General features: G+C 48.7%; 1 protein-coding gene across 3 annotated transcripts in view; it reads left to right on the top strand.

Moving 5' to 3' along the window:
* The first annotated feature begins 3,442 nt into the window (after positions 1 to 3,442).
* The window catches only part of LOC124005218 (rho guanine nucleotide exchange factor 26-like), a 103,436-nt gene continuing 91,617 nt past the window's right edge, over positions 3,443 to 15,261 (top strand). The window contains exons 1-4 of one of the 3 annotated variants that reach the window (XM_046314255.1): positions 3,443 to 3,588; positions 7,088 to 8,393; positions 10,481 to 10,532; positions 11,580 to 11,719. In XM_046314255.1, the coding sequence (XP_046170211.1) occupies positions 7,191 to 8,393; positions 10,481 to 10,532; positions 11,580 to 11,719 (1,395 nt within the window). In that variant the 5' untranslated portion in view covers positions 3,443 to 3,588; positions 7,088 to 7,190. Of the gene's footprint in view, positions 3,589 to 4,251; positions 4,542 to 7,087; positions 8,394 to 10,480; positions 10,533 to 11,579; positions 11,720 to 15,261 lie in introns of those variants that run through there. The other 2 variants (XM_046314256.1, XM_046314254.1) reach the window with 2 other exon arrangements.

The following is a 15,261-nucleotide window of genomic DNA, read 5'->3' as shown; positions in this document are numbered from 1 at the left end:
GATGCTTAACAATAGACAACAAGACAAATGGCGCCACCTAGTGGAAACATGAAAGGCTACAGCAGAAAAATTCTGGCATTTCGGGTCAAAGATATTTCAACTGGGGGTGCGTTCAGCAGGACGCAACGTTTTGGAACGTTCAGATAGAACACGGTGTGTAGAGTATGCCTTTCTGACATACTCTACATACTCTGACATCCCCCTACATTATTAATCTCATATGCATACGTATATACTGTACTCTATATCATCTACTGCATCCTTATGTAATACATGTATCACTAGCCACTTTAACTATGCCACTTTGTTTACATACTCATCTCATATGTATATACTGTACTCTATACCATCTACTGTATGCTGCTCTGTACCATCACTCATTCATATATCCTTATGTACATATTCTTTATCCCCTTACACTGTGTATAAGACAGTAGTTTAGGAATTGTTAGTGTAAGTCGCTCTGGATAAGAGCGTCTGCTAAATGACTTAAATGTAATGTAATGTAAATGTAGATTACTTGTTGGTTATTACTGCATTGTCGGAACTAGAAGCACAAGCATTTCGCTACACTCGCATTAACATCTGCTAACCATGTGTATGTGACAAATACAATTTGATTTGATTTGACCACATCTGGTCTCTGCACGGCATTTATACACTGGACAAAAATATAAACGCAACATGCAACAATTTCAACGAGTTACAGTCCAATTTAAATAAATGCATTAGACCCTAATCTATGGATTTTACATGACTGGACAGGGGCGTAGACATGGGTGGGCCTGGGAGGGCATAGGCCCACCCACTTGGGAGCCAATAATAAATGGTTTTTTCCCCCCACAAAAGGGCTTTATTACAGACAGAATTACTCCTCAGATTCATCAACTGTCCGGGTGGCTGCTCTCAGAAGACCCCGCAGGTGAAGAAGCCGGGTGTGGAGGTCGTGGGTAGGCGTGGTTACACGTGGTCTGCTGTTGTGAAGCCGGGTGTGGCGGTCGTGGGTAGGCGTGGTTACACATGGTCTGCTGTTGTGAAGCCGGATGTGGCGGTCGTGGGTAGGCGTGGTTACACGTGGTCTGCTGTTGTGAAGCCGGGTGTGGCGGTCGTGGGTAGGCGTGGTTACACGTGGTCTGCTGTTGTGAAGCCGGGTGTGGCGGTCGTGGGTAGGCGTGGTTACACGTGGTCTGCTGTTGTGAAGCCGGGTGTGGCGGTCGTGGGTAGGCGTGGTTACACGTGGTCTGCTGTCGTGAAGCCGGGTGTGGCGGTCGTGGTTACACGTGGTCTGCTGTTGTGAAGCCGGGTGTGGCGGTCGTGGGTAGGCGTGGTTACACGTGGTCTGCTGTCGTGAAGCCGGGTGTGGCGGTCGTGGTTACACGTGGTCTGCTGTTGTGAAGCCGGGTGTGGCGGTCGTGGGTAGGCGTGGTTACACGTGGTCTGCTGTCGTGAAGCCGGGTGTGGCGGTCGTGGTTACACGTGGTCTGCTGTTGTGAAGCCGGGTGTGGAGGTCGTGGGTAGGCGTGGTTACACGTGGTCTGCTGTTGTGAAGCCGGGTGTGGAGGTCGTGGGTAGGCGTGGTTACACATGGTCTGCTGTTGTGAAGCCGGATGTGGCGGTCGTGGGTAGGCGTGGTTACACGTGGTCTGCTGTTGTGAAACCGGGTGTGGCGGTCGTGGGTAGGCGTGGTTACACATGGTCTGCTGTTGTGAAGCCGGGTGTGGAGGTCGTGGGTAGGCGTGGTTACACGTGGTCTGCTGTTGTGAAACCGGGTGTGGCGGTCGTGGGTAGGCGTGGTTACACATGGTCTGCTGTTGTGAAGCCGGATGTGGCGGTCGTGGGTAGGCGTGGTTACACGTGGTCTGCTGTTGTGAAGCCGGGTGTGGCGGTCGTGGGTAGGCGTGGTTACACGTGGTCTGCTGTTGTGAAACCGGGTGTGGCGGTCGTGGGTAGGCGTGGTTACACATGGTCTGCTGTTGTGAAGCCGGATGTGGCGGTCGTGGGTAGGCGTGGTTACACGTGGTCTGCTGTTGTGAAGCCGGGTGTGGCGGTCGTGGGTAGGCGTGGTTACACGTGGTCTGCTGTTGTGAAGCCGGGTGTGGCGGTCGTGGGTAGGCGTGGTTACACGTGGTCTGCTGTTGTGAAGCCGGGTGTGGCGGTCGTGGGTAGGCGTGGTTACACGTGGTCTGCTGTCGTGAAGCCGGGTGTGGCGGTCGTGGTTACACGTGGTCTGCTGTTGTGAAGCCGGGTGTGGCGGTCGTGGGTAGGCGTGGTTACACGTGGTCTGCTGTTGTGAAGCCGGGTGTGGCGGTCGTGGGTAGGCGTGGTTACACGTGGTCTGCTGTTGTGAAGCCGGGTGTGGCGGTAGTGGGTAGGCGTGGTTACACGTGGTCTGCTGTTGTGAAGCCGGGTGTGGCGGTCGTGGGTAGGCGTGGTTACACGTGGTCTGCTGTTGTGAAGCCGGGTGTGGCGGTAGTGGGTAGGCGTGGTTACACGTGGTCTGCTGTTGTGAAGCCGGGTGTGGCGGTCGTGGGTAGGCGTGGTTACACGTGGTCTGCTGTTGTGAGACCAGTTGGACGTGCTGCCAAATTCTCTAAAACGATGTTGGAAACGGTAGAGAAACTAACATTACATTCTCTGGCAACAACTCTGGTGGACATTCCTGCAGTCAGTTTATTATAAAAACCATAAAATTGCCTAAAGTCTCACGACTTTATTTGTTTTGAGTCTGTTTTGGAAGTCACTGGTAAAGCACATTGCACAATCTCACTGACAAGGCGTCCCGTGAATTTTAGACCCCAACCGCACAGAACTGGGAAGCAGGAGAGAGCTGGCATGCGATGGGCCACTGCCTGTAGGGCGGCTGTAAATCATTAGAGTTGGACTATGACAGGAATGTTCTGTTTTCCACACACTCTCTGGTTATGTCATGGACAAATATTCAATTCATTAAAACAGTAAATGTTGATTTCAGATATGCCCTCCCAGGCCCACCCATGTCGAGCTTAGCTTAGTCTACAAAACAAAATAGTGTTTTTTTAGGCTGCTTTTGTGGGCAGATCGTCATTCACTGTAGGTATAACTCTTATTCACAGAGACATTGGATCCCCGAGCCTTGTAATAGAAATGGCCCAATGCTGCCCAAATGCTTTTTCTAAACACAATAAGGCTCACACATGATACAGTTTTGGAAATATTTAAAACTTAACTTTAATAAAAACAATACATATTTTTTCTAATATAAAAGACACAGTTGGGGCGGCAGGGTAGCCTAGTGGTTAGAGCGTTGGACTAGTAACCAGAAGGTTGCAAGTTCAAATCCCCCGAGGTGACAAGGTACAAATCTGTCGTTTTGCCCCTGAACAGGCAGTTAACCCCACTGTTCCTAGGCTGTCATTGAAAATAAGAATTTGTTCATAACTGACTTGCGTAGTTAAATAAAGGTAAAATAAGACACTTACTGCAGTTTAGGATAGTTGCACATTGGCTGTAGTTTGAGAAACACATGTGATCCAGATGGAAAACGTGGAAAGGAATTGTCAATGGAAATGAGTGTGTGTCAGCTGAGACACCTTTGCAAAACTGAGCACAGTAAGTATCTTTCATATTTGAAAGATTATTTTCTCACTTCAAAGTTTCAAATGTTTACAAATCAGTATCGTTAGCGAAGATCAATAACATTTGAAACGTTAAAACAGAGCGTCGGGATTGTAGTTCCCACGGAGCCAGCTGTCCTAAGTCAGAGACAGGCTGTGGGCCACCTTGGGTTCTCCAGAGCTAATGTAGGTCTAGCCTACTGTATTAAAAAAAAAAAACATATTGGATAAGATTTTCTAAAATGTATCACTCAGAAGTCTTGAGTTACCACTGTCATTGGAATCTGTGTAGGCAAAGTTGTGCACGTATGTATTAGTAGAAACAAGTGTTCTACTGTCGACTTCTTGTCGTCTACTGTGGCTGTACTCTATAGAACCACAGGGTGGCGCTAAATCACTGAACATTTCTACATTTTGAACTAAGTCCCACACTTCACTTTACAAACTTGTACCAAATTTAAATCATTGTTTTGTCCGTATGGACGCTGTGATTTTGTTGACTATATTCCTACATTATTTAGGACGTTTTCTTTTCCCTTGGAATGTTTATAGCTTCCCTTATCTTTAGTTTACAAGTCCAAGTCGGTCGAGTTGTAGTACACATGACGTCAGGTGAACTTGGGATGGCTTCTCCGCGCTCCCCCCTCCTCCTCTGTCCCAGTCCTCTCCTCCTGGGATGGCTTCTCGGCGCTCCCCCCTCCTCCTCTCTGTCCCAGTCCTCTCCTCCTGAACACACACCCCGGGTCCTACCCAACAAAACACAGGACTTTCAGATACTCTGAAAACAGCCGACGGTCACCGGATTACTGAGAAGACAAATCTTTTATTTGTTTGTTGCACAAGGGAATAGTTTACCTCAAGCATAAATAAGCTGTCAAACAACAAGAAACCGTTGTCTAGTCTATTGAGAAGTCCAGGACACAGGCACCATGACCAGTCAGTAGAAAGGTACGTCTGTCTTGTACCGCACTACTAGAAGACACGCTCGCCGTGGGAACCGCTCTTTTATAGGTCAATGTGGAAACTGTTTCTCTCTCTTTCTGTGGCTACTTGGTTACACGAGCCAGCCTACTTCTCTGCAAAGAGAAGTGTTGTCTGAACATGTTCTGCTGTGCATAGCTTTTAACCGTGACTCCTATAATTCAGAGTAAACGTTCCTCCGCTGTCTGCATGTCTGTCTGTCAGTCCTCTGCTGTATCAGGGATCTGTTGTGGTCCGGTACTATTCATGGATATTAGGCCATTGGTTCAGTGGTAAAGGAACGACCCAGACCCTGATCATGACTTATAAGGTCCATTACACAAATAATCATTAGACGAATGCGTCTTATTCAAGGGGAAGTTTTGTCCACATCTCCCACCGCTTGGTCTGAATATTAACATGTATGTCTTACGGTACTGTTTTGGAAGCATATCAGCGAAAAAACATTTACATAAATAAATTTAAAAAAATATATATATATATATATTTAACAAAGGGTTATTAAATTGATACACACATTGATACGTTTAGGGTTAGTGTTTCCACGCGGCCATTTATCCATGTTACAGGGCTTGTTTATGGAAAACAGATGGAAGACGAGGTGATCGATCACCTGTGTTAATTAGCTATCGAGCATCCACCAAACACCTGTGTGTGTAATCATAACTGTGTAACTCAGGAATGTAGTGGAAGTGTAGTTTGTATGGCTGTATGGGTCTGTAACTGCTAGAGTGTAGTTTAGTAGGATGGAGGCTCCATAGCTGTATGGGTCTGTAACTACTGCAGTGTAGTTTAGTAGGATAGAGGCTGTATGGGTCTGTAACTACTGCAGTGTAGTTTAGTAGGATGGAGGCTGTATGGGTCTGTAACTACTACAGTGTAGTTTAGTAGGATGGAGGCTCCATAGCTGTATGGGTCTGTAACTACTGCAGTGTAGTTTAGTAGGATAGAGGCTGTATGGGTCTGTAACTACTGCAGTGTAGTTTAGTAGGATAGAGGCTGTATGGGTCTGTAACTACTGCAGTGTAGTTTAGTAGGATGGAGGCTGTATGGGTCTGTAACTACTACAGTGTAGTTTAGTAGGATGGAGGCTCCATAGCTGTATGGGTCTGTAACTGATACAGTGTAGTTTAGTAGGATGGAGGCTGTATGGATCTGTAACTGATACAGTGTAGTTTAGTAGGATGGAGGCTGTATGGATCTGTAACTACTACAGTGTAGTTTAGTAGGATGGAGGCTGTATGGATCTGTAACTACTACAGTGTAGTTTAGTAGGATGGAGGCTGTATGGATCTGTAACTACTGCAGTGTAGTTTAGTAGGATAGAGGCTGTATGGGTCTGTAACTACTGCAGTGTAGTTTAGTAGGATGGAGGCTGTATGGGTCTGTAACTGCTACAGTGGAGTTTAGTAGGATGGAGGCTGTATGGATCTGTAACTGCTACAGTGTAGTTTAGTAGGATGGAGGCTATATGGATCTGTAACTACTACAGTGTAGTTTAGTAGGATGGAGGCTGTATGGGTCTGTAACTGCTACAGTGTAGTTTAGTAGGATGGAGGCTGAATGGGTCTGTAACTGCTACAGTGGAGTTTAGTAGGATGGAGGCTGTATGGGTCTGTAAATGCTACAGTGTAGTTTAGTAGGATGGAGGCTCCATAGCTGTATGGGTCTGTAACTGCTACAGTGTAGTTTAGTAGGATGGAGGCTATATAGCTGTATGGGTCTGTAACTGCTACAGTGTAGTTTAGTAGGATGGAGGCTCCATAGCTGTATGGGTCTGTAACTGCTACAGTGTAGTTTAGTAGGATGGAGGCTCTGTAACTGCTGCAGTGTAGCTTAGTAGGATGGAGGCTCTGTAACTGCTGCAGAGTTTAGTAGTTTAGTAGGATGGAGGCTATATGGATCTGTAACTGCTACAGTGTAGTTTAGTAGGATGGAGGCTGTATGGATCTGTAACTGATACAGTGTAGTTTAGTAGGATGGAGGCTGTATGGGTCTGTAACTGCTACAGTGTAGTTTAGTAGGATGGAGGCTATATGGGTCTGTAACTGATACAGTGTAGTTTAGTAGGATGGAGGCTGTATGGGTCTGTAACTGCCATATTAGAAGCAGTGTAGTTTAAACAGCGTTGGGATTGGATGGAGTCATGCTGAATGGGGATGACTGACAACTGTACAGAATGGCTGACAACTGTAGGGAGAAGGCAGAATGGCTGACAACTGTTTACAACTGTAGGATGGAGGCAGAATGGCTGACAACTGGATCTGTAACAGAATGGCTGACAACTGTAGGGAGAAGGCAGAATGGCTGACAACTGTAGGGAGAAGGCAGAATGACTGACAACTGTAGACAGAATGACTGACAACAGACAGCTGACAACTGTAACAGAATGACTGAAATGAAAAGAATGGCCCAAGGACCTCACAGACAGCCCTAACCAAATGAAAAGTAAGGACTTACTCTGCTCCCCCTCCCCCTTGGTTTTTGACCTCTCTCTTTGTGTTTACAACCAGGCAGTTCTGTGTGGGGTCGGGATGTTTGCACAGTGACCAGTCGTTGTCGGACGAGACTCCAGCTCCACAGTGAAAAACAAAAGCCAATCGTGATTGATGCGCCATGGAGGAAGGGAACGAAGTGGATCTGTCCAACAATCACATCAGTCCGCTGTGGAAGCGGCAATCAGCCAATCACACTGGTCCCAGCAAGCTAAAGGCCCGGCCCCTCAGCTACCAGATAGACAGACTCCACATGACTGACTTCCCCGTAGAGGACAACAAGGGCAGCTTTACCCTGAGCCAGCCTGCAGAGCGACTGGTGGCCACGCCGGGAGGAGGGACGGTCATTCTGAAGCACGTTCTCAACCAACCCACCAGGAGGACACGGGTTGTCAGGAGTATCAGCATTGGACATTTGGCCAAAGGACGTTTCTCTTTGTCCAAGTTCAAGTCGGAGGATAAGTTTTCGTCATTAGACAATAAGGCGTACCATGGAGGAAGTGTTGGTCAAATAGGTAACAAGGAGAAGGTGTGGTCAGACAAGCGGCCTCGCGATGCCTTGAAGCGACTCTCCAGCCCGTTCACCCTCACCTCTCACAGAGACCAGATAGTGTTTGGAACAAGTTCCTCACTGCCAGACCCTGCCTCCTCCAGTCACCCCTCTCCCCCTGCCACCCCCAATAACAACCACCACCATAACCTGACCTCGTCTTCTTCTTATCACCCCTTAACCCCTCACCCTTCTCCCCCTAACCCCAGCCCTTCTCCACCTAGTCTCCACACCCCTACCCCATCTCACAGCTCCACCTGCAGTATCTCCTCCCTCAACTCCTCCTCCACCCCTTCTGACCCCCCCACACCTCGCAGCCCCTCCCCTGCTGACATGTCTGCCCCCTCCCTCTCTCCTCCTCCCTCCATTGTCCTCAGCACCCACAGTGCAGCTGCCCTGAAGATGGGCACACAACAGCTGATCCCCAAAGGGCTGGCGTCCCTGAGCAAGGCCTCTCCTGCTGGGGTACAGAGCCAGGGCCTGGGGGGTCTGCTGGGCCTGGATCCTACCAAGCGGGCCCTACGAGCTGTCAGCATGGTGGAGACTGGATCCTTCTTCTCCACGGACGGAGGGGGAGAGGGGACAGACCAGGATGAGAGCCCTGGGAGTCTGAAACGGGGGTTGAGGTCTACCTCGTACAGGAGGGCAGTGGTGAGTGGAGTGGAAATGGAACTACCATCTGTAGACCCAAAGACCCATCTCCTGTCCCAGTCTGTACTCAAAGGACTACAGGAGGTCAAGGAGACACCGACCAGCCCTGAGAAGAAGAACAAGGTAGGAACATATGTATTCATTTCATTCTTTTCCAGGACATTGTCATAATACCGTTGTCTCCTTGCTTTGCCCGTTGTGCCTGGATATTACTGTCTCTTACCTTACAGTCACACAGTTTACTCCCTTGTGCCTGGATATTACTGTCTCTTACCTTACAGTCACACAGTTTATTCCCTTGTGCCTGGATATTACTGTCTCTTACCTTACAGTCACACAGTTTACTACCTTGTGCCTGGATATTACTGTCTCTTACCTTACAGTCACACAGTTTACTCCCTTGTGCCTGGATATTACTGTCTCTTACCTTACAGTCACACAGTTTACTCCCTTATGCCTGGATATTACTGTCTCTTACCTCACAGTCACACAGTTTACTGCCTTGTGCCTGGATATTACTGTCTCTTACCTTACAGTCACACAGTTTACTACCTTGTGCCTGGATATTACTGTCTCTTACCTTACAGTCACACAGTTTACTCCCTTGTGCCTGGATATTACTGTCTCTTACCTTACAGTCACACAGTTTACTCCCTTGTGCCTGGATATTACTGTCTCTTACCTTACAGTCACACAGTTTACTCCCTTATGCCTGGATATTACTGTCTCTTACCTCACAGTCACACAGTTTACTGCCTTGTGCCTGGATATTACTGTCTCTTACCTTACAGTCACACAGTTTACTCCCTTAAGCCTGGATATTACTGTCTCTTACCTCACAGTCACACAGTTTACTCCCTTATGCCTGGATATTACTGTCTCTTACCTCACAGTCACACAGTTTACTCCCTTATGCCTGGATATTACTGTCTCTTACCTCACAGTCACACAGTTTACTGCCTTGTGCCTGGATATTACTGTCTCTTACCTTACAGTCACACAGTTTACTACCTTGTGCCTGGATATTACTGTCTCTTACCTTACAGTCACACAGTTTACTCCCTTATGCCTGGATATTACTGTCTCTTACCTCACAGTCACACAGTTTACTCCCTTATGCCTGGATATTACTGTCTCTTACCTTACAGTCACACAGTTTACTCCCTTATGCCTGGATATTACTGTCTCTTACCTTACAGTCACACAGTTTACTACCTTGTGCCTGGATATTACTGTCTCTTACCTTACAGTCACACAGTTTACTACCTTATGCCTGGATATTACTGTCTCTTACCTTACAGTCACACAGTTTACTACCTTATGCCTGGATATTACTGTCTCTTACCTTACAGTCACACAGTTTACTCCCTTGTGCCTGGATATTACTGTCTCTTACCTCACAGTCACACAGTTTACTGCCTTATGCCTGGATATTACTGTCTCTTACCTCACAGTCACACAGTTTACTGCCACTCATCTGCCTGAGGGATTCATGTTTGATTAACTGTTCTCCTGAAGTTCCCGTCAGGGACCCAAGTCCACAGCCAGCTTGAAGTTGGAACATTGTCAGGAGACGCTTGTGTTGAAGTCAGGCTAATGATTGCAATACTCACTCCACTCACTTCACACACACACACACACACACACACACACACACACACACACACACACACACACACACACACACACACACACACACACACACACACACACACACACACACACACACACACACACACACACACACACACACACACACACACACACACACACACACACACACACACACACACACACACACACTCTCTTTCTCCAGTCCACCTCTCTTTAATTAGGCGGGGTTAGGTTGACAGGTCAGTGCAGAGGTCAGGGGTCGAGCGCAGGTGACAGGTGTGGGTGGAGACGGATAGACGTGGGTTGTTAAGGTAACCAAGGCGTTGTTAAGGTAACCAAGGCGTTGTTAAGGTAACCAAGGCATTGTTAAGGTAACCAAGGTGTTGTTAAGGTAACCAACTTGGTACAACATTAGTCATTCATAACCAGATTTGGCTATTAAAGCATTCATTTAGGATATTGTGATGACAATGCTCACGGTAACTGACCTAGTGACCAGTCTTATTTCTCAGTTCATAATGGTAATATAAGTCTGGCTCAGGGAGAGCTGATCCTAGGCCTGTTGTTAATAGTTGAAATGTCTTCTTGTGTCTCAGAGGCCGGATAAGAAGCCAGGACTGATCACACAGAGGACTTTTGACAGGGAAGGTGAGTGTGGCATCTCGCTCTTAGTCGTGTTTATCAACTTCTTATGACTGTCATTTTCTGTCCACATGTTTGAGGTCTTGCTCTCAATGGGGACTGTACTATTGTGATGCGCCCTCAACCAGTCTGTCTGTGGTGTGACCCAACCTGTCTGTCTGTGGTGTGACCCAACCTGTCTGTCTGTCTGTGGTGTGACCCAACCCTCAACCTGTCTGTCTGTCTGTCTGTGGTGCGACCCAACCTGTCTGTCTGTGGTGTGCCTCAACCTGTCTGTCTGTGGTGTGACCCAACCTGTCTGTCTGTGGTGTGACCCAACCTGTCTGTCTGTGGTGTGACCCAACCTGTCTGTCTGTGGTGTGACCCAACCTGTCTGTCTGTGGTGTGACCCAACCTGTCTGTCTGTGGTGTGACCCAACCTGTCTGTCTGTGGTGTGACCCAACCTGTCTGTCTGTGGTGTGACCCAACCTGTCTGTCTGTGGTGTGACCCAACCTGTCTGTCTGTGGTGTGACTCAACCTGTCTGTCTGTCTGTGGTGTGACCCAACCTGTCTGTCTGTCTGTCTGTGGTGTGACCCAACCTGTCTGTCTGTCTGTCTGTGGTGTGACCCAACCTGTCTGTCTGTCTGTGGTGTGACCCAACCTGTCTGTCTGTCTGTCTGTCTGTGGTGTGACCCAACCTGTCTGTCTGTCTGTCTGTGGTGTGACCCAACCTGTCTGTCTGTGGTGTGACTCAACCTGTCTGTCTGTGGTGTGACTCAACCTGTCTGTCTGTGGTGTGACCCAACCTGTCTGTCTGTGGTGTGACCCAACCTGTCTGTCTGTGGTGTGACCCAACCTGTCTGTCTGTGGTGTGACCCAACCTGTCTGTCTGTCTGTGGTGTGACCCAACCTGTCTGTCTGTCTGTGGTGTGACCCAACCTGTCTGTCTGTCTGTGGTGTGACCCAACCTGTCTGTCTGTCTGTGGTGTGACCCAACCTGTCTGTCTGTGGTGTGACTCAACCTGTCTGTCTGTGGTGTGACCCAACCTGTCTGTCTGTGTTGTGCCCCAGAAGAGGAACTGTATCAGAACTACCAGGAGAAGGCTCTTCACAATGACTCTGATGAGGACCAGTCCAGAGAGCCCAAACCTGACGAGGGCATCGTGGTGCAGTACAGACCGATACGCACCTCGTGGAGCCAACTCAGTGTGGTGAGACGCACATTCACACACACAGACACAGTGGTGCTGTGCCTGTCTGCACATACAGTACAGAGACACACAGTGTCTGGTTGGGAGATGGAATGCCAGCGCTGGCCAGGATGTTGTCCCATCTGATCTGGCTTCAGTCCTGACCCATCCTCTACACTGTGTCTCTGTCTCTGCCTGTTTCTGTCTGTCTGTCTCTGTTTCTGTCTGTCTCTGTCTCTGTTTCTGTCTGTCTCTGTGTCTGTCTGTTTCTGTCTGTCTCTGTGTCTCTGTCTGTCTGTCTCCGTGTCTCTGTCTGTCTCTGTCTGTCTCTGTCTGTCTCTGTCTGTCTGTCTGTCTCTGTCTGTCTGTCTGTCTGTCTGTCTGTCTGTCTGTCTGTCTGTCTGTCTGTCTGTCTGTCTGTCTGTCTGTCTGTCTCTGTCTCTGTCTGTCTGTCTCTGTCTCTGTCTCTGTCTCTGTCTCTGTTTCTGTTTCTGTCTGTCTCTGTTTCTGTCTGTCTCTGTCTCTGTCTGTTTCTGGGGGGAGAGGGAAAATACAAAGATGGGAAGAGAAAGAAGGAAAATGTGGGAAGGAGAGGAGGGGGAGGGGTGGGGAAGAGAGGAGGGGGAGAGGAAGAGAGGATGAGGGGAGGGGAAGAGAGGAGGAAGGGGGAGGAGGGGAGGGGAGAGAGGAGGGGGAGAGCAGGGATGTGGGAGGTGGAGAGAGGAGGGGGAGAGCAGGGAAGGGGAGGGGAAGAGAGGAGGGGGAGAGCGCAGGGAAGGGGGGGGTGGAGAGAGGAGGGGGAGAGCTGGGAAGTGGGAGGTGGAGAGAGGAGGGGGGAGAGCAGGGAAGTGGGAGGTGGAGAGAGGAGGGGGAGAGCAGGGAAGGGGGAGGGGAAGAGAGGAGGGGGAGAGGGGGAGAGAGCAGGGAGAAAGATCTGGGCCAGCAGACTAGGAGCACCACCCGGCACGGCGCCAGCCTGCTGGTAATCACCAGGGAGTCTTCTCAATGGAAAAATGTGAAATATGTTTCCCCTAGAGAGCAGCGTGGCGACTCCGATTATGACATCATGTAATGCAGTGTGGGCCCAGGATGGCAGGATAGAGGGAGGGAGAGAAAGGAGGGGGACCAGGGCTGTTTTCCACTTAGGTGTTCTGTTCTCCTTGTTGATGTTTACTCTTATCTGGAGCAGCTTAATTAAGATGGTATGTCAGGGAGGGAGGGAGGGAGGGAGGGAGAACGGGAGGGAGGGAGGGAGAACGGGAGGGAGGGAGAACGGGAGGGAGGGAGGGAGAGAGGGAGGGAGGGAGAGAGAGGAGGGAGGGAGAGAGGGGGAGGGAGGGAGAGAGGGGGAGGGAGAGGGAGGGAGGGAGTGGGGGAGGGAGGGAGAGAGGGGAGGGAGAGGGAGGGAGGGAGTGGGGGAGGGAGGGAGGGAGGGAGGGGGAGGGAGGGAGGGAGAGGGAGGGAGAGAGAGAGAGATGCACAGATAGACATGGAGACATTGTTTCTGTCTCTGTCCCTGCCATGTCTCTGTCCCTGCCATGTCTCTGTCCCTTTCCCTGTCCCTGCCATGTCTCTGTCCCTGTCCCTGCCATGTCTCTGTCCCTGTCCTGTCCCTGCCATGTCTCTGTCTCTGTCCCTGTCCTGTCCCTGCCATGTCCTTTCCCTGTCCTGTCCCTTTCCCTGTCCTGTCCCTGCCATGTCTCTGTCTCTGCCATGTCTCTGTCCCTTTCCCTGTCCTGTCCCTGCCATGTCTCTGTCCCTTTCCCTGTCCTGCCCCTGCCATGTTTCTGTCCCTGTCCTGTCCCTGCCATGTCTCTGTCCCTGTCCTGTCCCTGCCATGTCTCTGTCCCTGTCCTGTCCCTGCCATGTCCTTTCCCTGTCCTGTCCCTTTCACTGTCCTGTCCCTGCCATGTCTCTGTCCCTGTCCCTGTCCTGGTCCTTGTCCTATCCTGTCCCTGTCCTGTCCTGTGACAGGGCAGGCTGTAGTGGTTTATAGTAGTTAGATGTTCTGCTGTTTACACTGTGAACAGGGCAGGCTGTAGTGGTTTATAGTAGTTAGATGTTTACACTGTGAACAGGGCAGGCTGTAGTGGTTTATAGTAGTTAGATGTTCAGCTGTTTACACTGTGAACAGGGCAGGCTGTAGTGGTTTATAGTAGTTAGATGTTTACACTGTGAACAGGGCAGGCTGTAGTGGTTTATAGTAGTTAGATGTTCTGCTGTTTACACTGTGAACAGGGCAGGCTGTAGTGGTTTATAGTAGTTAGATGTTTACACTGTGAACAGGGCAGGCTGTAGTGGTTTATAGTAGTTAGATGTTCTGCTGTTTACACTGTGAACAGGGCAGGCTGTAGTGGTTTATAGTAGTTAGATGTTTACACTGTGAACAGGGCAGGCTGTAGTGGTTTATAGTAGTTAGATGTTCAGCTGTTTACACTGTGAACAGGGCAGGCTGTAGTGGTTTATAGTAGTTAGATGTTTACACTGTGAACAGGGCAGGCTGTAGTGGTTTATAGTACTAGATAACTAACTAGATACTAAATTAACAAACCAAATTCAGAACAGCAGAGCATTTTGAACATTTTAGAAAGTTAACTTAATGGTTACAAGATATCAACACCAGGTTTGTGGGTTCGATTCCCGTAGGGGACTAGTACGAACTTATATGAAAATGTACGTGATTACCTACAGTAAGTCTCTCTGGATAAGTGGCTCTGCAAAATAAAGTTTCCAGTAACATCTGTAGGGTAGGACTGTTCTCTGTTTCCTAGAAGTGTCTAGTTTCCAGTAACATCTGTAGGGTAGGACTATTTTCTGTTTCCTAGAAGTGTCTAGTTTCCAGTAACATCTGTAGGGTAGGACTGTTCTCTGTTTCCTAGAAGTGTCTAGTTTCCAGTAACATCTGTAGGGTAGGACTATTTTCTGTTTCCTAGAAGTGTCTAGTTTCCAGTAACATCTGTAGGGTAGGACTATTCTCTGTTTCCTAGAAGTGTCTAGTTTCCAGTAACATATGTAGGGTAGGACTGTTCTCTGTTTGCTAGAAGTGTCTAGTTTCCAGTAACATCTGTAGGGTAGGACTGTTCTCTGTTTCCTAGAAGTGTCTAGTTTCCAGTAACATCTGTAGGGTAGGACTGTTCTCTGTTTGCTAGAAGTGTCTAGTTTCCAGTAACATCTGTAGGGTAGGACTGTTCTCTGTTTCCTAGAAGTGTCTAGTTTCCAGTAACATCTGTAGGGTAGGACTATTCTGTTTCCTAGAAGTGTCTAGTTTCCAGTAACATATGTAGGGTAGGACTGTTCTCTGTTTCCTAGAAGTTTCCAGTAACATCTGTAGGGTAGGACTATTCTCTGTTTCCTAGAAGTTTCTAGTTTCCAGTAACATCTGTAGGGTAGGACTGTTCTCTGTTTCCTAGAAGTGTCTAGTTTCCAGTAACATCTGTAGGGTAGGACTGTTCTCTGTTTCCTAGAAGTGTCTATTTTCCAGTAACATCTGTAGGGTAGGACTGTTCTCTGTTTGCTAGAAGTGTCTAGTTTCCAGTAACATCTGTAGGGTAGGACTGTTCTCT

Source organism: Oncorhynchus gorbuscha, linkage group LG19, assembly GCF_021184085.1.
Source record: "Oncorhynchus gorbuscha isolate QuinsamMale2020 ecotype Even-year linkage group LG19, OgorEven_v1.0, whole genome shotgun sequence".
Taxonomy (NCBI): Eukaryota; Metazoa; Chordata; class Actinopteri; order Salmoniformes; family Salmonidae; genus Oncorhynchus; species Oncorhynchus gorbuscha.
Note: the sequence above shows the minus strand (reverse complement) of the source record. Positions and strands in the feature narration are given on the sequence as shown.